At 34.0% G+C, this 22,875-nt stretch overlaps 2 protein-coding genes across 2 annotated transcripts; both read right to left on the minus strand.

The window, feature by feature from the left end:
* Positions 1–13,676: 13,676 nt before the first annotated feature.
* On the minus strand, positions 13,677–15,445 carry LOC132278359 (protein BYPASS1-LIKE-like). The gene is made up of 2 exons (XM_059780153.1): positions 15,370–15,445; positions 13,677–14,722 (listed from the first exon to the last, which is right to left on the minus strand). The coding sequence occupies exons 1-2, from the start codon at positions 15,443–15,445 to the stop codon at positions 13,677–13,679; spliced, it is 1,122 nt and encodes a 373-aa protein (XP_059636136.1).
* Positions 15,446–15,804: 359 nt separating this feature from the next.
* Positions 15,805–17,963, minus strand: LOC132278360 (uncharacterized). The gene is made up of 5 exons (XM_059780154.1): positions 17,802–17,963; positions 17,547–17,633; positions 16,945–17,137; positions 16,646–16,770; positions 15,805–16,359 (listed from the first exon to the last, which is right to left on the minus strand). The coding sequence occupies exons 1-5, from the start codon at positions 17,961–17,963 to the stop codon at positions 15,805–15,807; spliced, it is 1,122 nt and encodes a 373-aa protein (XP_059636137.1).
* Positions 17,964–22,875: the final 4,912 nt, after the last annotated feature.

Raw genomic sequence — 22,875 nt, forward strand, 5'->3', positions numbered from 1 at the left:
GACTTGTTTGTCATTTGACTTGTTTGTGGACCTTTATTACTTTACAATTAAATTAATTAGACCAAAATACTTTGGGAAAAAAATTGCATAACCACCAAATATCGCCAGTTTGGTGCCAAAAATTCTAGCCATATTGACAGGCATAACTACCATATTACAGGGTTAATTATAACGGAACTTGCTATATATAACCAACATTTAACATTAATGGAACTTGCAATGAAACTTGCAATATATACATGTCAAAATACAACTAGTGAAATAGAGGAGAAATAATAAAATGGCAAGTGGAAGCTTTCTGTCATTTTAAGTACAAAGCTTTGCACCAAAAAAAAAAATAATAATAAAAAATAAATAAAATAAAATTACAGTGGAACTGAAGTTTTGCACCAAAAAAAAAATTGAAGCTTTACACCAAAAAAAAAAAAATTGAAACTTGGCGATTACAATGGAATTAAAGCTTTGCAACAAAATAAATAAATAAATAAATGTAGCCAACAGAAGCTTTGCACCTAAAAAAAAAAAAATTTGCAAGTACTTTAGTAGTCTTGAATAAAAATAGCATTATAGTCATTACAAACTTGTACAAGTCATTGCATAGTCATCATTTGCTGACGCCAAAAATTAACCAACTATTATGTGCAGTTAGCAACTATGTTGTGCAATTAGCAACAAATGCATGTGCAATAAACTAATTGTACAAATAAAAACCAACTTTCCAATGTCTCACCCAATGAACAAAAAAACAACCAAACTGGTGTTTTACGAGTCATATGTGGCATTTACAAAAACATAAATGTTACTTAACTCCCAAAAAATAACAACGATTTCATAATAAAACCCTCAAACACAAATTAACAACAAATTGAACATAAAACTCTCAATTAGAAACCCTAAATGCAACTATTTTTTTTTAAATAACAATAAATTGATAATAATAAAATAAAAATAAAAAACCTTATAAAAAAACCATATATGCAACTAATTTCATGAAATAACAACAAATTTATAAATAAAATAAAAAAAGCCTAATCAGAAAACCCTCAATCACAACACAAACCCCTAAGAATCCGAACGGTTGATTACACTAACCAACCAACTTTAGCGTTTATGAAATAACAAATTTATAAAATATATATATATATATATATATATATATATATATATATATATATATATAAACCCATCAGAAAACCCCCATCACAAACCTTCATCAGAAAACTCTCAATATCTAAAGTTATAGAACAAAGAAGCACTAAGTCATCATATATGCAGGAAAAGAAAGATTAGACTACTTACAGAGAACGTGAAGAACAGAAAAATGAACAACACAACACAAACCACCAAGAATCCGAACGGTTAATCACACCAAGCAACTAACTTTAGCGTTCCAGAAATTTGATAAAGAGAGGAAGAGGAAAATATGCACAATTTATACTAGTGCTTCGAATGATGGTTCATGTTTACAAAAATAAAGGTTCAATTTTTGCAGTAGATAAAAAGTTAGAGAGATTGAGATAGAGAAATGAAAGGAAGAAAGCTTTGTTTTTCTTTCAGACTAATAGAGAAATGGAAAAGTTAGTGAGAGAGACAAAGGTGAAATAAAGGGGGTAAGTGGGGCAGGCTGCTATTAGCTGAGGGGCAAATTAGACATTTTGTCATGCCTGATATTTTAGGATAAAAGTGATTTAAATATTTAGGGCCAATATCGTCTTTTTGAAATCAATAAGGCCTTGTTTGGATAACTAAACTGACAGGGGGTCTCATTGTCCAAAAAAAGGCTTAACTTATATATGCATGTCAATACTCCAAACTTCAGGAGGTGTCGTTGTAATTAACCCAAGTTTTAAATATGTAAAAACAAAATAGTGCTTGTAATTAGTGTAATAAGATAGTTTGGGAATGTTATAAAAAACAGTACATCCAAATCTATAATGGGACATATTTTTTGGGAAATCCCAAAATAAAAAAGATGACAAGTATTTTGGGACAAAGAGAGTACTATAAAGTAAAAACTACTTCGTACGTTACTTTACTTTAAAGATGTAAGATACAAGCATGTTCGTCATATTAGGCGATACGTGTATGTAACTCTTCTTCAAGGGTTCAATATGTTACAGGTTGGTTCCGCCGGTTTACACATTTGCCCGAATCTATTACACCGCCACGATCATGAACCATGGATAAGGCAAAAGTGGAGCTAAAAGGGGCCATGTGTAATACCCCTAATTTTCAAAATGATAGTCTCGGTATTTTGTTTAACTGTTTTCTGTTCATTAATTGTTTTATTTATGTTTTAATTGACTTTTTAATTAGTCCTGGTATTTAATTTATTATTTAAGTGCATTTTATTTGATTATGTGTCATTATTTTTTTATTAGGTGCTTAATTGTTTTCTTTTGTGGTGATTTAATTTATTTAAATGATATTTATTTTTAGTTATTTAAATGGAATTACTTGTTAGTGTTTTAATTATTTAATTGGCCTTAATGGTTTAAGTATAATTGGGTTAATTAAATAGTTTTAATTTTATTGTATATTTGTGTTATTTTTAATTACTTAAATTAATTGGTTGGGCCGACTATAATTGTAGCTAGACCTATAGTTATGCATGGATTATGGTTTAATGTCAAAGCCTATAAATATGCATAATACGGTGGGTTAGGGTTTAAAACAAAATAAAACAAAACGTAAGTTATTCTGTGGAGGCAAAGTGAGAGCAAGCAGAGAGTTCGCCGGAGGATTTTAAGAAGACGTCGGTGTAAGGCAAGTTTTAATCCTATCTCTATTTCTTAGGCTTGTGTTCTTTACATTCCTAATGCAACTCCAGGATTTAATCAAGTTTAAAATTAAAATTTAATATATGTTTGGATGCTTAAAAAAAAAAACTGAACGTGTTTGTATGTTTTGAATTATTTGTTGTATACTGTTTCTTCCACATGTCTTGATGTAGTTCTTGTCTGTCGATGTATAAGGGGTTAGATTAGTCTGAAACACCTTGTAATAACATTAAAATTAATTTGTTTGTAAGCTTGGATTGTCTGAAGCAGTAAGTAAATTTGAACGCTAAAGTAATCGGTTGCAGTTCTTGGTATACAATACTTGATTAGTTTGATGTGGGTAGTTGTATAACGAATTAGGTTGCCTCTTAACATGCTGGAACTTGGTTTAAATACCTAGACACCCTAGGAGTGGAGGATAGGCCATCGGAGAACTGCCAGAGTTGGAGAAGAAGGCAAAACAGCAGGTTTTCTTTTAGGTACGGGTTAATCGTTTTTAAACTAGTTTGCTTAATTCTTGTTCCCACTGAATGTGATTATTAATCAAGGAAGTTAATTAACTTTTGAACACCCAAGGACTTAATTTTAATCAGCCAGAAATTCGGGTTGGAGGATCAACACAGCCGGACACCGCCGGAATTGGAAAAACGACGCACAGGGGAAGGAGCCTGCTCTATTTCAAGTAGAGCAGGCTCAATTAAAAAGTAGAGCAGGCTCTACTTTGTAGTAGAGCCGGCTCTACTTGGTAGTGGAGGCGGCTCCACTTTGGGTGGAGCCGGCTCCTTTGTGGGTTTCCAGTTTTTCCATTTTTTCTGAGTTTTGGGCAACCGTTTGGGCTACGAGACTTGGATTTTGGTAATTTCAGATTCTGTTGGAGGCTGTAATGGAGTGTTTAGTGATGTTCTAAAAGCTTATAAAAACTTCAGGGAACAAACTAAAACAAATTAAACAAGTTGAGGTTCATTCTTGAATAATGGGTAAAGTTTAACTAAACTAGATTACAGTTTTCGGATGTAAAAGATGTTAAATTGTTAAGTCTTTATATGGCAATTCTTGAGAATTGAATACAGATATTATGGTTCAGGAATTCTATATAAGCATGCAAGGTTACAAATATTTAATTTTGCTTGCTGTGGATAGATTGACAGTTGCATACATTAGATGTGTTGTCAATTATGAGAGGTTGTTAGAGTAGACTTAAATCAGTATGTTTCTATATATATACTCTGCTCTAGCATGTTTTGTGGGGATAATTGATGTTTGCATGTATGTGATAAATTATCAATTATTGGATCTTGGAAAGTAGTAATTATAAGCCTGTTAAGCTATAGAATTTTAACATACTTATTATGGAATCATTGATGCTTATACTTGATGTATTATTATCAATTGTGGACTTTCTGGAATAGTTATATTTTACATATATATATATATTATCAATTCTGGATGGATGTTTTTGTATGCACTGGTATGGGACGGTGACATACCAGGGGGATTAGCTTAAAAATGCTAAGTCCTACCTACTCTGGAATAAGAGATGGATTAACTACAAAAGTTAAGTCCTACCTATCTTCTGTGTCAGATCAATAAATAATTGGGTGACACTTTGGTTTAGAATGGAAATTAAGTATATTTTTATGATGCCACGATATGAGCCTGAGTCTCAGAGTCGTTGGTTAGGGAGCGTATATGCATTGGGATGCATAGCTGGTTATGATGGTTGGAGGTGTACCCTGTTAGGCTTAGGTACACATGACCACTTTGTGTGCGTTTTGCATGTTGCCTCTATTCAGGTTGAGACCGGCCTGTAGTCCAGTGAGAGTCCTTTAGTGTGATTATATATATATACATACGGACTATTAGCTATTGTTGAGTTGGTTAGAATGTACATGCGTATCGAGTCTCTGCTTGGATTGTAGTAGGATAGAACTTGCGCGTGGGCCTGACCCACTTCTATTTTTCAGGTACACGACAGTTGCAGGCTTAGACGTGTTCTTGCTGAGCAGAGGTCTCTATTCCCTCTTCCGACGATGTAGGGCTCTCTCCATAGTTTTATTTTTGAATGTTTATTACAGTTGTTTTATCTTCCATTTGGATGTTTAATAGGGATCCACTAGAGATGGATTCCCGAGTTGTAAACTGGTGGAGTTTTGGAGTTTGGGTTTGATGGATTTTGGTAATTATAATGTCTTGCGGATTCTATTTTTTAGTTCCTTTCAGCCTTAATTTCATTTCTTAATTCATTTTGTATTCCGTGTTCATTATAAAATATTAATTGTTAGATATTCCCTCGGGTTTGGGCCACAGGCCTGATCAACCCGTGTCTCGGATCCGAGGGGTATCACACCATGGCTCCCCCAATTTTTTTCCATATGCTTAAAAAATATAATCTTATATCTTAAGGAAAATCTCTCAATCAAGACAACTTTTAAAGATAATAACTACACGTTGAAAATAATGAATAAGAAGAAAATTTATAATTTTCTCATTATGCCTCTTAGAACCTTGAAGAAAACAATGCAGAACCTCCGTTCTCAGTTCTCTCCCATCTTCGTCTTCTTTTCTGAGACCCACCTGATATGGTAGACCGTGCCAGTCTCTTTGTTAGATAACTTGAGTGTTTGTTGAGTTTAAAATATAGAGTAAATTTGTCTACTTATGTATGACCCAAACCATGGGATTCAGATCCCTAACCGAGTAGTTTCCCGAACTCGAGGTCACACGAGGGTATTATGGTCATTTCACGTAATCATAATAGTTATAGAGTCTATAAGGGTATAATGGTCATTTACCATGGTCAAATAATGGTTTAAGACCCAAAAAGGGTAAAATAGTTATTTAGTACATTTATTATGGCTTCAAAACTCATCAGGGGTAAAACTATCATTTTCTATGACCATTCTATGCTTTAGTTGAAGTTTGGGGGTAATTAGGTGATTATACAAAAATATGGGGGGTCAAGGTGCAAATATTAGTTCATCTAACCAAACAGAAGATTTCTTCTAACCGGGTAGATGAATGGTAAAACTGCAGATCTCATCTAACCGGGTAGATAACTCTTTAACTGGTTAGATGAAGATATTCATTTAATTCCCTCTCTGCCCTATTCATATAACCAGGTAGATGAGAGTATCTAAATGGGTACATAAACACCCAGATCATATCTAACCGGTTATAAAACCCCAACTAACCGGTTAGATGGGAGAAACCAATCAAAACCAAACAATGCCCATTCATCTAACTGGGTAGATACCCCTATCTAATCAGTTAGATGGGAGAAACCCAACTAAACCAAGCACTGCCCATTCATCTAACCGGGTAGATACCCCTATCTAACTAGTTAGATTGTAACGACCCTAAAATGATATTAATTAGTTAGATTGTAATGACCCTAAAATAATACTAAAAAAAAAAAAAAAATTGGCATGATCTATGCTAAAAAGGGACCTACAACACCCTGCTTAGATGCATAAAAAAATATGCAATAGCCTCACTCGGGCTTTCTAGACTTATCCAACCTATCCCAACACACAATGCAAAATATTATATTCTAGCATTCCTTTCCTCCATCCATTATGCCTTCACTTAGTTCATCCCATGGTGGAACAATCACATACCATTTCATCCAAATATCATAATTACAATCCCAAAATACAAGGTTAAGGTCAAATGTCCATGCTTTACAACATTTAGACAACTTATATAAAAGTTACAGCCCATAGATATAATTACAATAATAAGAATCCATAAGTCTTCGTACAAAATACATTATGTTAAGTTTTACAAAAAATAGTGAGACTTAGATACAAAAATAAAAAACGATCATCTAATCCATACTAAGTGTAATACCCCTAATTTCAAAAGGATAGTCCTGGTATTTAATTTATTGTTTAAAAGTCCTGGTATTTAATTTATTGTTTAAATTGGATTTTTTTTTTTTTTTATGTGCATTAGTTGATTTATTATTTAAATTATTCTTTAATTGCAGTTTATTCTTTATTTCCGTTTTATGTGTTGTAATTGATTCGTTGCTTGATTATTTATTTTATGTGTTTTAAGTGATTCGTTACTTGCTTATTTATTTTAATTAATGGGTTTTATTAAATTAATTATTTATTAAGTATTTAATTTTTGAACAGGGTAATTATGTAATTCCCTTTAACTAGGGTTTTAGATACGTTTTAGTTAGGGTTTTTGGAGCCGTCTCATAGGCATCTGATATGTATCTAAACTAGGTTACTTTGTGGGCCGACGAAGTTAGGGCTCTGTGGATTAGGGTTTTAATCTTGCAATTATAAATACCTCAATATATGTTAAACCTAGGGTTACATATTGTCGTAACTTTTACACGGAAAAGTCTGCCAAATAGAGAGAGTTACAGAGGGAGTTTTGGTGAGAATAGAGCAGTTTGTGAGAATTTCGACTGGGGTTCCAAGGTTTAACCAAGGAGAAGGAAGGAGCAGAGGTTCTGGGAGGTTAGACAAGTTTCAGTGGATGTCGAAAAACTGAGACCAACGGCAACAAGGGTTTGTTTGCAAACCTATTCAGGCAAGTTCGATCTTCCTCCTTCCCTCTGGCTTGTGTTCTGTGCACCTAGGTAGCCTCTAGGATTTAACAAATCATTAACTGGAACTTCATATTGTTGTATGCTATATTAATGGTATGTTTGTGTGGAAATTAAAACTGATATAATATTTGCATGACTGTTTCCAGTTCCGTTCTTTAAAGCATGATAGTTCTATTGTATTTGGTGTACTGTACTTGTTTTTGTTCACTGTAAACAAACTATGGGGATGTTAATGGGATGTTATAGGACTCCTAAGTTCAGGGGTAATGAAGGACAGAGGGGATGGATTAGAACTGATCCTACCAATTAGTTTCAGTATTGTAATTTAATCATCTTAGTTTAATGGCTTTGTTTAAATCTCTGCAATTGATTTCAAATATTGTAACAAACTAATGGGATGCTACTGGACGTTAATTAAACTCCTAAGATCAGATTTAAATACCAATTGAGTGTTAGGAATAGGCCAGAGATGAAGAGAACGGATTGAAACAGAGCAGGAACGGATTGAAGCTTGCAGAGGGGGAAAGAGATGGCTTCACGGAGGAGAGAGACGTCTCCCACTAACCATAGAGCCGGCTCCAAGGATCCATGGAGCCGGCTCCATGCACAAAAAAGGCTCTAAGAGCCTGCTCCTTAGAAACTTTGAGCAGGCTCTTTTCTGAAATTCATTTTTGATTTATTTTTAAGGCGTAAAAACCTTACTGTTGGAGCATTTGGGTTCATGAACAGTTTTGAAACATTAATGGGGGTTTAAATAATTAGTTTAACATGTAATCAAAGTTTTGAATTGCATAAAATACCCTCTTGATATTAATGGAATTAACAGTGCGCTAATTAATAACTTTGCGTGCAGTTATCGGCTGGAAGGTAATAAATTGTCTAGTTTTAATTTGACAATTTAGGATGTTAAAACACGATTCTAAATTAAGTTTTAGATGCATGGAGAAGTCTTTTAGTTAATAAATCAGACTTATGGATTAGTGTATGGCCCTGTGTTAAAAGGAATAAAACAGGGTACAAGTATACAACTTAGTACGCTGTTACCGGATGAAAGGAACTAAATTGCTTAAAATAATTTTAACAATTTATTGGACTATAATATGATTATAGAATGGATTTTAAATGCGTGATAGAGTCAATGCTATATTAGATTTGATCTATGCATATCTGGATGTTAATTGTTGAGTTATGAAATCACAATCTGCAACTATATGGTTTAATGTTTGAATTTAATTGCTGAACTTTAAATGTTTTCCTGTAATTACTTGGATATGGGTTTTGGATTATATATATGTGGAATTTTAATTGCTGAATTAGTAGATTCTGTCAATTACATGGTTGTGGATGATGGTATGAATCGATATGGGACGGTGTCATACTAGGGATGGTTTAGCTCAAAACGCATAAACCTAACCTATTGGATTTAAGGGAAGGATTGTAAAATATTGAATCATAAACCTTGTTTAGTCAGATCGACTGATTAAGTTGAAAGACTATCTGGATTAATTGTGTTTGTGTGTAGTCGGATCGACTGATTAAGTTGAATGACTACCTGGATTAGATGTTGGTTGTGTTTAAGTCAGATCGACTGATTAAGTTGAATGACTAAACTGGATTAAAATTCTTATGTCAATTCAATAAACAATAAAATGGCATACCTTGGGTTAGACGGACTTTATATATATGTTATGGCACCACGATATGGGCATGAGTCTCAGAGTCGTTGGTTAGGGAGCGTATATGCATTGGGATGCATAGCTGGATATGATGGTTGAGGTGTACCCTGTTAGGTCTAGGTAGGTATTCATGCCCACCTTTGGGTGCGTTTTTGCATGTTGCCTTCTACTCAGGTTGAGACCTCATTATAGTCCAGTGAAGGTCCTATAGTGTGTGTATATATATATATGGACTAGATAGATATTGTGAGGTATTTAGGTGTATCTGCGTATCGGGTCACTGTATGGATTGCAGTTAGATTAGAACTTGTTCGTGGGCCTGATCCACTTTTATTTTTCAGGTATCGGACGGTTCCAGTCTTAGGCTTAATCGTGCTATGCAGGGATTATCATTCATTCCACTGACGACGTAGGATGTCCTTCCATATTTTAGTATTTGGTTTTATGTCAGTTGTTTACGTTTCAGTTGGGATTTTTAGTTAGGGGTCCATTAGATGGATTCCCGAGTTGTAATTCATGGAAGTTTTGGAAGTTGGATTTTATTAAGTTTTATCAGGCTATTGAGGATTTCTTTTATAGTTTCTTTCCGCTTATTCTTTTATTTCTTAAATCATTTTTTTTCATCTGTGTTCGTTTTAAAATACTTTAATTGTTTGATTTCCCTCGGGTTTGGGTATGGGCCTGATCAACCCATGTCTCGGATCTGAGGGGTATCACACTAGGCCTGTGGTGAAACGTCATCCACCACTTCTTTTCCATGTCCTGAAAAATATTAAATAATAGAGTGAGGAATTTGCTCAGTAGGTGCCTAAGACACACCTCTTGTAGCCCCGTGAATCCAAATATTGAATAGGGATCATTCTAAACTGGTGAAAACACGACATAAATTTCTCAAGTTCAAGACTAACAATTTTCTATGCCATAAATGCAATGTTATACATGTCACTCCCCATTTTCAAATTCACTTTAAAAACTTCACTTTTCAAACCATTAACGTAACCCTTCCCTCGGTACCCCCTTGGCGACACAAAAGAAGGATTGTCCACTGTCCCTGACCCTTGGTAACCTCGCGGCGTCATTTGGGGCCTAGTTTACTCAACTATGCTAGGGCGATCTCCCTACTTCTCTCTAGGCTACATTAATGCCACGGACCCTCGGTACCCCCTTGGCGTCCGGGTTTTTCACCAAAATCCTTTTCTCAAATAGGTTTCCCAAAACCCCTTTTAATTATTCATTTCAAAACATTTCCCTTTCTTCATTGTCCAATGGCATGCATGTATGTCTCATGTCTACAACATTATGGAATAAAAGATTTTCATATAATACAATAAAACATTCTTTATCATAATTTCAAGGATGATCATATATGTTTGCATACATCACTTTTAGCAATTTAATAACACAATAATATTGGAAATCAATACTTAGACATGTTTTTCATACAAATCAACATTTACACATAATCATGAACTTTATATACCACCATAAAATCATTCTGGGGTAATTAACATCAATTAATCATGCTAATAACAATTAACAGAAATTGACTCACAAATGAACAAAAAAAATGCGAATTAGAGACCCCTACCTCAATTTAAGCCAAAAGCCCTAATTTTCACCTCAAACCCTAGGATTTAGAGATCCTTCGAATGATGGCCAAATGGAGATTGGCCCCAATCAACTCGTAGACCTCGTTGCGGGCTTCAATTTGCCGCAAACGGCACTTAAAAACACTAAGTATTGAAGGAGAAATCTAAACTTGAAGTTTTGATTAAAAAAAAAAAAGAATAAAAAGAAAAGAAAAAGAGTTTGAGAGGAAAAGGAGAGAGCAACAAGAGGGAAAGAGAGAAATGAGAGACCAAGAATTGTGGTCTCAAACCCTTTAAGGTGGTGGTGGTAGGTCCCGCCAATTTCTTTTATTTTCCTTTTTCTTTTATTTTTAATTTACACCATCTACATACATAAATACACATAAAATAATGCACAACCTTATACAACACATTAAATAAAATAAATATGATGCAAATGAACCCAACTAAAATCCCCGGATGCAACAATTCTGGTAGCGGGTCCCACACGGGACCGTCCGACCCGAAAAAATGAAAAATGCCGAAAATTGGAAACATCACATAGATGATGCCCATAAGTGACGTGATTGACTTGATCATTTCTCTAACCTGTATGAGAATAAGTTCACATCCCTTTGGAGGTTTGCATCGAAAATTTCTAATGATGAGGAGGAGAAGACGTTGAAGTTTGTTAATGGCCTTGATTTCACTATTAGGCCAATTGTGGCCACCGCAAAGTTGACAAAATATGTAAAGGTAGTGAGAAAGGCCTTAGTTGTTGAGGCAAAGAGTAAGGAAAGAAAGGCTATACGGGAGTCTTACAAGCATGACAGGAGTATAGGTGCTACTTCTGAGAGTCAATCACAGAAGAGACAAATGAATGAGCCGTAAGGTTTCGGGGACAGCAACTAGCTAGATCTGCACCTACAGCTTCAATGTCTATTGGGTCTTTTAGACCGAATGTTACTTGATTCAGATACAGGTAGAAACTTAGGTAAATTTGACTCTCTTCCTTCCTTTGTTTTCTCGTGAATCCATCGAGGAAAAGAAAGATAACATTTTTAGCTAGCCTTAACAAAAGTTAATGCCCTTTATAATTTTTAACAAAGCATCCATAATTTTTTCAAGTAAGGTGTATCCCACCTAACATCATGGTGCCGCAAAATTGCTGACCCAACACATTAGGGCTCTGACCTAGAAGCCTTAATTTTACTGAAATTCTTGGTACAGGGCTTACCAACAATTGTCATAAATACGAGTCTCTACTCTCTAATCTCTATATAAATCAGTTTATATATATATATATATATATATATATATATATATATATATATATATTTATGTTTTGTGCAATTCAAATTTACTATTGAATTGTGTGTTTGGGTGCATTGTAATTATATGTTATTGTATGGGTAGTGCAGTCTTTTCAAATCTTGAGAAGGGCATTTTAGTCCATCATGCAACTTTTTGGAGGGAAGGAGGTATTAGTAAGAAGTGAGGGGAAGTTAGTACAAAAATTTTAACAACTTTCAAGTGTAATTAGAGCAAACCTAAGTTCAGTATATCTAACCCTTTTTAAATCACGTATACTTGTAAAAAAAAATAAAAAATCGCGTAATTGAAGAGTTTGACCAGATTATTTGTAAGAGCATGACAGTACCTTTTATGTATACTAATAACTGTAGTCCATTCTCTTTTTCTTTTATTTTCTCCTTTGGATAATTTTTTTTTTAACAAAACACACACAATGAAACCGGACTTTAAAAAAGAAAAAAAAGGGGTCCCCATTTCTCTCCCTTTTCTCATTAAATCACTTTCACTTTTATTTCTCTCTAAATATATATATATATATATAATGGTATATCCAGCGAACCATATATATCAAAGACGACAAAGAGTGTTTTTTTTTTTTTTTTTCAAATCCTCGCAATATAGAGAAACATCATTTGGAGAAGAAACAAAGAGGTGTGTGAGGATGAACTTAAAAATTACATCCGGTGAAAGCAAAAGTTTTTAAAAGAATTCAAGTTTATGTTTGAGTGACTTATTATTAGTTTATACAGTGGGTATCCACTCTTCAACTGCTATTTATACTACTCTTTCGTTTTAATTTAAGTATTACTTATGAAAAGTAGTAATTTTTAAGAAGACATTTGGGCTGAAATATTATTAACATGAGCTTTTAAGTTTTAAATATCTAAGTTTAAAATTGAAAAAATATATATGGAAAGATGTGAAATATATTGTTTGAAAAAAAGAGAATGAACAATTACTTTGAGACAGACAACAAAAGAAAGTATGAAACTTATTTTAAGACAAAAAAAAGTATTTCTTAACAATTGACCCATTTATGATCTAATTAGTTAAATCACTCATCCAAAATCCATTAATTAAGCTGCGGATTTAAACATAAATTGCAGTTGTTGTGGTCCACAACTTTATTTATTTTTTATATTCAATTATACTATATTATCTTGGTAGTTTCTGACAAATCCTAAAATTAACTATTTCTAAAAATTGAAGAAGTTATCAAGGCTAAGAGCACAGTCAACCTCTAGGGCATGCCGGTGTTGCGTTCGGTAACATGTTATGTTGAGCATCCCAACACAAGTCCGCTAATGAATAATTACATGTGTTAGTAAAGAAAGCAATGCATATAGACAAATTCACAGTCATTGACACTTCCCAATCTGCTTGATTGATAGTTGAAATTGTGTTTATTCATGTCATAACATATTTCTTAATTGGCTTTAGCCTCATATTTGTTTTTCATCGTGAGAAGCCAATAAGTCATATGCAAGGAGCGTAATCTACTAATCATTAACTACACTACAATAGTTAAAAAGAGTAATGCATGTTTTTCCCCTAGTTCATAGCTAAGGAAAAGATAGTATTGTATCTCTTTCAAACCCATAAGAGGTTCACTGTACCCCTAACTATGTTCAGTAAGAGAATGAAATAGATTTGCAAACATTGCAAATATGTCCAAATTCAAATCAACACAACAAAATAGCTTTTGCAGCTAATATGTACGAAAACCGTGGTAGTAAAGAAGTATACCTTCACCTTTCCCAAATGAAAGAATTCAACCATGAAGCCAATTTTTCCAGTTCTCAACCTCTATTCGGAAACTAGCGATCTTACTCCACCCATCCTTCAATTCTTCATCAAGAGGTTCCAATCCATCTTCCAATGCTGCATCAATGTTTCTTAGCTTCTTCACGACCTGAGCCCGTTCCTCTCTGTTTTCTTGCGTTAATGGATACTCAACTGAATTGATCAGGTTAGATAGGTCTCTGGTACATTGCTCAATCAGACACACTTCATTCAGCAATCCACAACAGTACAAGTTCTCTGCCTTCCTCGCCTCTTCATAGATCTTCTTCCAGATCGAATGGAGAGGTTCATACCACCTATATGGGCTCATATGCTCTTCGAAAAATGAAGCATCAATGCGCCGGCCTTGGCAAGGTACTGCAGCCACAAGGCAAAACAATACAGTGAACTGCACACATCCCATTGTAAATGCTGAATCTGCAATCCCATTTGTGACAGCATTATCTCCCAATGTTGGAAGGAACAAACTTGTTCTAAGCAATTTTAATTGCATAGATGCTGACCACATACGTGAAACTCGAGAAGAAAACCTTCTCGCAGGCTCCAAATTCAGGTTTCCCTCATTCTCTTCCATGCTATCAGCAAGGGCCCAGTTGGACTCCTTTTCATTCTGGATTGAAATACTCAATCTGTTTAGTGCATTCCTTGCTTTATCAAACTGGGGCCTCCCAACATTGGGGGTGCACAGTAGAAGCAACATTTTAAGCACTTCCCCACCCCACTCTTCGACATAAAGAAGTCCATCCCGGATCCCATTCAGCAATTCCAAAGATCTCAAACATATAAACACACATGGACTGATTAAACGATTCCTAACACCTCTCTTTAGGTCCCTTCCATTATGATCCAGCAATTCCTTAAATTCCTTCAGGCATGAAAGGAACACTTTGAAGAGTTGTCTAATCCATGAAAGTGAGAGGGGGTCACTACGAGCAATCAATGCTCGGAAACGTTCTTTCACATGGATCTGGAAATTTTCAAGTTTCTTCTGTGCCTTCTCCTTGTAAACTTGCTCTGTAGGCAATTTTTGCATTCAAAGAAAAGTATGAGAAACTAAAAATCTTCAACAAATAATGACAGAAATAAATGAAAAATGGTATTTACATTATATTTTCTCCATTTACAGAATTAAGGGACTCAATGTAGAAAGGAAAAAAAAAAAAAAACAGCTGACAAGAAAAACCTTCTCAGAATAAGTCATGTAACAGAATAGTTGGACATTGCAACACTAATTTAGTTTACTACATAAATATGTGTGTGGTTTCAAAAAGGATTAAAAAAAATTACATACTCTAGCTTCATAGGAAGCAACGTGATCAGCTATTTCCAGGGCCACTATTTTATTGACATCAAATACATAGATTCAACTTCAAATTACAGACTTCATGAGAAAAACACAACATTTAAAAATCCTAAGAATAAGTTATTAGTTCCATGACTATGGAGGAGTAGTCATGGAACAAACTGGGCAAATAAAAATCATAAGAGTAAGTCATTTAAAAGCCAAAGGATGAGGTTTTTCCAATATATATAATAAACTGGGCAAATAAAAGACTTACAAAACATGTATTTCAGCAACCTGCTACTAACTGAAAAATTCAACTAAAAATCCTCTAACAACAACATTCATGGTATAATGAACAACCAGTTTGTAAGTTTACCTGGGTCATCAGTGATGTGAGCTGTAGCAACGGTGTCAGGATAACATTTGCTCTCATCGTGTTCAGCTATTTCCATGGCCCCTATTTGAAATTCTGTTTATTGACATCAAATACATAGATTCAACTTCAAACTAGAGACTTCATGAGAAAAACACAACATTTAAAAATCATAAGGATAAATTATTAGTTCCATGACTATGGAGGAGTAGTTTTTGCTGAATGACCCCAGAGTAACAATTTTAAAACTTATAGGAAAAAAGAATGCAGAAATTGAATACCCAAGTCTAAAATTGTGGTTCAAGCATATAGTAAATGCCTCCAGAAAAGGAAGAGTAGTAGTAGTAGTAAGTAGCATAAGAGACTTTATTACATCACGTTGAGTAATTGGTCAAAAGTCCAGTACTAGTAAGTAGTCTCATGAGAGTAATATTGCATCTAGAGTATGTCGCAGAATTGCGTAATTCCAGCAAACCCACCTTTGGAAAGGGCTTTGGCGGTTTTTTTGATATCATCAGAAGTCCACTCCAGTGGGAAATTCATCAAAAACTCCTCCTCAGCCTCTTTGATCTCCTCCTTAGCTGCCCTCTCCTTTTTTTCTTCTTCTACTACTGGCTCTTTGCCAGGTCGTCGTCCTGACGGTGCCGGTGATGCATCACCACTCGCACTGGTTAAACTGCTCAGAACGTCCTCCTCCTCCTCCTCCTTCTCCTCCACATCCTCGTCTTCTTCTGCTACTGTGTCTTTGCCAGGTCGTTGTCCTCTGAATGCTATTGATGGCCGAGCCGCATCTAACAGTGTCGGTAAAGAATCGGCACCTCCACCTCCACCTCCACCGCCAGCGGCTGATGAAGAACTAGCACCACCTCTGGCCCCTGGAATATCAATAGTCTCACTGAGTCTTTTTTCTGGTGGTCCTCCTCCTCCGCCTCCATCTCCGAATTGGATTTTGTACCATTTCTCCATCTCCTCGAGGCACAACTTTAGTTCATCCTATAACCAAATTCCCCAATTACAACATATCTTATAATGCCACTGTAAACCAAACAACTATACTTTAAATCTAGTACCATAAGTGAAAAGCAATTTCTAGTATTTTTAAAAATAGTTCAATCTAAACATTGAAAGTTATTGTAAAGAAGTCAGTATGGAAACAGAGCACGGAAACAGTAACAGTATAAATTATAATGTTGAGGATATATATATATATACATATATACACATATAATTGATTGATCAAATTGACAGCTCAGTTTTCTAGTTTTGATCAGTTCGTTACCGCTGGAACAAAAGTGCAAGATGTCTCTTTGAAGTCATCCAATTGCTCGGGAGACACATTCGACAAATGCTTGAGAACTGCAGATGCAGCCACTACCGACGGCCTGAACTGTGTGAACGCGATATCTGCGATAAAAAATAATAAAACTCAAATAGTTGATTATATATACTGGATCAAATTCCATATTTCTCACTGTTTGTTTGATGAGAAAATGCAAGAAAGTGAATATAAATCAAGATTCAAATTGTAAATTCCAAACGATAATAAAGAAAAGAGAGAGAGAAGAAAGAAAATGTTACTGTTTTGAGATCTTATGATGATTATGAAAACAGGTCTCGTTTTCAATTGTTCTCCTGTTGGCTTCAATTGAGAAAAGAAGAATTTCGCAAAGCATATCGGAGTGAAAGATCGCATTCGCCATTTCAGTGTATTGAGTATATGAAGCTCCATTTTCATAAGATCCTTACTCGCAAACTCCAATTCGTTTTCATTCTGTATTGAGAAGATCAAAGAAAGAAACTTACTTTCAACGCACATTAATTTTCATAAAATCTTGATCATCAATTATTACTAATACATTTATATATAATAAAGGAATCGTGAGAAAAGATTAAGAGTTCACCTGAAATTTAGTAACCGAGAAGGATTTAGACCTCATCTTCCAAGCAATTGTGAGGCAGCAGATCACAAAAAGATTCAGATTCTTTAAAAAATCACCAATGATCACAATCTAGTTCGATGATCAAGAAGCAATAAATCGAAAAACAGAAAAAAAGAAAAAAGAAACTAGAACTCAAGAATCCGATTGGTTGCCGAGAAAATACATGCATAAAAGAGAAGAAAAGAAAGGAAAAGAAATTTTTTAAAACTTAAGTTTCTACTCTGTTTCCGTTTAATTTACCGGCAGTGAATGATCCGAGAGGAAGCTGTCATAATAGTTCATTGCAAGATACGGTGTGAAAGCATCAAAGTCCGGACAATCGGAATACTATAACAAGTACGAAACAGAAATGAATTAATAATCAGTTTCAGAAATCAACAATGATATATCAACAATCGATCTTGAGATAAATTAACTAATGCAAGAAGAAAAAGAAAACGATCGCGATGATGATTTCAATCGGAGTGGAAGATCATCATCCGCGTTCTTACGTACTTTCTGAATGCAAGCAATGGCGTGTCTACGCATGGTTGAATGTCTCCCGGTCTCGAAGTAACTTTGCTTGATCTTGAACCGCGATTCGACTTGGAAGAGTCCGTGAAATACTGCAACTTCATTTGGCTGAAGCAATGGACGACGTGGATCGTAATCCGTCATTGTCGATCTTTCCTTTTAGTTCTTGTTTTCTTCGTTCAGAGCTTTTGGTGTTGCAGAGAAATTGATCAACTGAATCAAAAACTGTGAGAATGAAAATGATATGCGAATGGTGATCTAGGCCTGCTATATATAGAGGACGGACTTCAATCTCTCTCTACAAGTAATTAATTTCTCTCTCTACTTCTTGAGCCAAGTCGGTTATCTGTTAGTTAGTGGACTTGTAAGTTAGTTAGATAGGGATCGGCCGTTAACACAGAGCAGCTGACGTCGGCGAATCTGTTTTGCTAGTATTCAAATCCAAGTGAGTTGACTCGCCTCCAACTAATTCAGGCCATCCGCTGACCCGACCCAATGAGGTTCAAAAAGCAAAAGATCCAAGTTGACAAATTAATTCCAAAATTTCATTATTTCCTGATTTTCCTTCTCTTTCGAATTTAGCATGATTCAGACAAACTTTAAGCTTCATGAATGGTTCCTATCTCTGTGTCATATTACCATATATGGGAACCACCAATATGTGTTAAATTAGATTTATGGATGTATATAATTTTTTTAGTTAAAAAAATAAGATTTATGTTCTCACAACAAAATTTTCAATTATTTTCTAAAAACATTTTTTTTTTTGGGAAGGTATTTCCAGAACAATGTTCACCTTTGGATAAGGTATTTTTAGAACAAAGTTCTCATTGGATAATATAAATTTTCTTTTTTATTTTTAATCCTATTTTATACATGTGTGAAATAAGTGCTGTTTATACAAGGGTTATTGATTTTAATCTATCTATTATAATTTTCTATTTTTACACTAAATTAAGGAAAAATATTTTGAGTTTGATTGTTCGACAACATTAGTAGTGGACTCAGGCTCTATTCACATCAACCTAGTCTGAAACTCTCCATTATAACTCTTAATTAATTAGTATTATAATCTCTCACATAAATTGGAAAAAGTTCATCTACATGGTTGACACTTAGGACTAATCTAATGCCAACATTTCTTTACTTTTTATATTATTTAAACACACCTATTGTTTTAACAGGGACTTGAACCAATACATACCGAACCAAAAAAAACTCTCTCAAATGCCAAACAATGTGTCTAAACCATACAAAATGCATCTTAATTCACATTTGAATCATTGATTAGGATGAAAAGAGTACAAACAATACTGCAACAAAGCAATGTTGCATAAACAATCCCATCTCAGTAGCACAAAAAAGTATACATTGTGATCAATAATTGGCATCGACAATTGTAAAACAACTTTCTTATACACATTGTTGAATGCTGCAGATAATCACCAAACCAAAATGCACAAAACCATCTACAGATGTGATATATATGATCTATGAATTTGATATATTGTGTTTTGAGACTGCTACTGACTTCATCTCCTCCTCCTCTGTGCTGCTGCTTCATCACCATGATTCACAGGATTAGAAGGACCGGGACAGTATCCCGCTACTGCAACAGCATTCATGATCCGAGACTGTTTAATAATTCAAACTCAACCTATTTAATAATCGTGTCAAGAACCCTCAACAGTAACTCAACCCATTTATTAAACAGGTAAACGTGTTAACCCGTTTAATGACTTGTTTATCAAAACGAGACATTTTATATTTAATAAAATAATAATTAATAAAAAAAAAAAAAAAATTGTCACAATTAACCAAAATAAGAAAAAAAATCATAAGGCATAAGGCACCGGACAAGGTTTATGTTGAAATGACTTAATTATCCATAGGAATTGGGTTTAAACAGGTAACATATTACATATTTCATATTCACGATTATAACATGTTGAGTTAAACAAGTCATAAACGGGTTATACGAATTGAACCCCGCAATTATAACCCGACACGATAAAATAAACGAGTTAATCATGTCAGCCTGTTTATGATCCGAATTTGTTTAAGGTCAACCCAAATTTACTTCTTATTTCGTGTCATATTTGAATCGTGTTAACAGATCGAGTCATAATTTGTGAGCCTTACTTTTTGTATCAGCCATGCACGAGAAAGAGGCTGGAGAGGAAAAGAATTATTCTATTGGGTAAAAAAAATGGGACAATTCGTTTAGAGATGGTACTCTAAACCCATTTAAAATATATACTCCGTATTATGGTACAGAGCTTACTTTCATCGGGAAAGCAACTTAGCAAAGTGTGCAAGAGCTTACTAATACACTCTCCCTATTCTAAAATTAATTTGTTTGTCATAGTGGAATTTTCGTTATACTGTACCCCAATATATATATATTTTTTAAATTTATTTTCTGATGTCTATTTACATACTTACAGTTTTGTTAATTTGTTTTTTTTATTTACTTTTTTTTATAGCAAATGGTCCCTTTAATTATGGTGAAGTCTCAATGCCTTGAAGGAGAAAGAGAAGAGCTTACACATTTGCAATTTCTAGGAAATTAAAGCAAGTAATAACTCCAATTCATAAAATTATCTTTTTGCTCTGGAAATTAAAGCAATTAATAACTTCAATAATGACTAACTTAACAAAAACAAGTAGCGAATCAAATTTATTTTTTTCAATTTTTTATTTTAAAATATAATAAATATATATGTGTATAAATATTTCAGGAGTAAACGCCTTATGTGAAATAAGAACCCCATCCTATCATTTTTCTTTTTTCTTCTGACATAGACTTCCCCTTGACTTTTTTCCTTGTTTATTTATTTTTTTATTTTCACCATTTCAATTAATCACTTCATTCATTTAGGGAGAAAAAAAAAATTTAACCACACAATTTTTTTTTATTTTATTTTTTTTCACTTTCCTTATCACACACCAACTTGAACCCTCCTTTCATCAGGTATTACAATCCTTATTACATGTTATGTTATTTCTGAGTATATATATATAGTTTATTGAGTAAATGCATCAATATAGATATTCATAAAATTTTAACATTCATAAAATAAAGTAAAATAATTTTATATTTATACTTCACGTATTTATTAAAAATGCTATTATCATATTCATTTTTACTTTAATCATCATATAAACAATTAGTGAACCCATCAAACCATCAATGTTATGCGTATAAAGCGATGTATCCAATCTCATAATGCATAAGGTGTTGCTTGCAATGCCATGTATGTAATTGGACTATTTTACTAACAAACATCTTAGTTACCTGACTCACATCTCTATATATTGATTAAATGGAATGCCAAATCAATAATATTGAATTATGTTTTAACTTCTTCATTCATTACTCAACGGTCTAATTAGTAGAACACTCAACTTCTCGAATGTGCTCGTAAGAAAAAAGAAAAAGAAAAATAAAATAAAATAAAAAAAAATAAAAAAACCACCATCTCATCTGTATTGCAGTTTTTGTAAGTGTAATAAATGATGAGCTTGATAATCATGTAATAATTTTTTTTGTTTTTTTCCGAAAGTTTAAGCAATTGCACGCATCTACAATTCAGGTGTTGCTGTTATCAAACACATTGGTGGGAAGCAACATATGCAATCCTCTGGGTATATGCCATTTGGCTATGGCACATTGATCCAAGAAGAATGATATTTTACCTTTCTCTCCTGACTTGGTGGGCCACAGAACTTGGGCTTGTTGCTGCATCATTGAGTGGGCCCCAAAGTATCAAATTCTGAGATGTTTTGAGTGTAAATAAACCCAAACCAAAGCTTGTTGTAATTGTGGGTAGTTGTTGAACAAATTTCCATCTCTTTGGACAAATCGATCTTCTTTCATTTATTTGATGTACTTCCTCCGATTTAAAATAAATGTTAATTTTTATATTTTTAATTATCCCAAAATATATACTAGTATCTCATTTAAAAAGTCAAAGTACTATTTATTGTAACATTACAAATTTAACCTTCTTACATTGAAGGTATAAAAAAATAAACCATCACATTTATATGCACCCACTATGGATAAATTTAATAATTCATTCTCTATCAATAAAATAAAGAATTTAATAAAACTCATCCTCTTACAAAGTTATATTTTCTAAAAGGGATATTTAATTTGAGACCTAGGGAATATTATCTTTAAAAATGGATTAGAAATTAAGGGATTGATATATCATGCTTTTTTATTTTTATTTTTATTTTTTGAAAGTTGATATATATCATGCTTTGTTATCTTATTTTAGATATAGTTGCCCTGTTTGATTATATTTTGTGAGCAGCAACAAACCTCCAAGTTGTACAATCAGAGTGCTTTATAAGACTTCAATATGCGGTATCAAAGATTAGCTATCCAATTAGCAACGGTCACAAAGAATGGTGCTTGCTCGAATCACTACAACCATTGCTGCTACTCTTAAATTGGGGTTCTTACGCGACTGCTCTTCTTCGAGGAAGATTCCCTCAGACTGAAATCTCTCTCCTGTTTGCTGCCATCCTCCGCCGAGGCTGTCGGACTGATAATTGCACCGATCATCTTCTCTAGGGCTACATACCAACTCACTAACAATCACAATTAACGGCTAAAGAAACTGTTAATTGCGGTAATTAGGTTTGGGAAACGGTCCTGTGCCTTTCCCATGTTGGGCCTTATTTGGCTTCTGTTTTCCTTCATTTGGATTGTTTTCGGCCAATGGCCCACCACTTGTAATTATTCCTTTTTTATTTATAAATTTGCTTAAAATTCCCCCAAAAAAAAAAAAAAAAATACCGCTCTTCACCCCCAAGTATGTCCCACATTTATGTGGTTGTGGTTCTCATATTCTCTGGAGCATAAAGAGCACGTTCTGTCAAAATTCCTGCTTGAGCGACTACACTTGTCTCTGGTTTTAAGCAACCCAGGCAACGAAAGCATGTCTTGGAATGTGTTAAGAAGTATAAACAATATGACAGATCACAAAAATGATTCAAATTCATTCACCACTTTCTTATTGGGTCACATGAAATGAAAAATTGA

This window comes from Cornus florida, unplaced genomic scaffold (assembly GCF_030987335.1).
Source record: "Cornus florida cultivar Cherokee Brave unplaced genomic scaffold, ASM3098733v1 CherokeeBrave_3.0.0_Hap2_Chr10, whole genome shotgun sequence".
Taxonomy (NCBI): Eukaryota; Viridiplantae; Streptophyta; class Magnoliopsida; order Cornales; family Cornaceae; genus Cornus; species Cornus florida.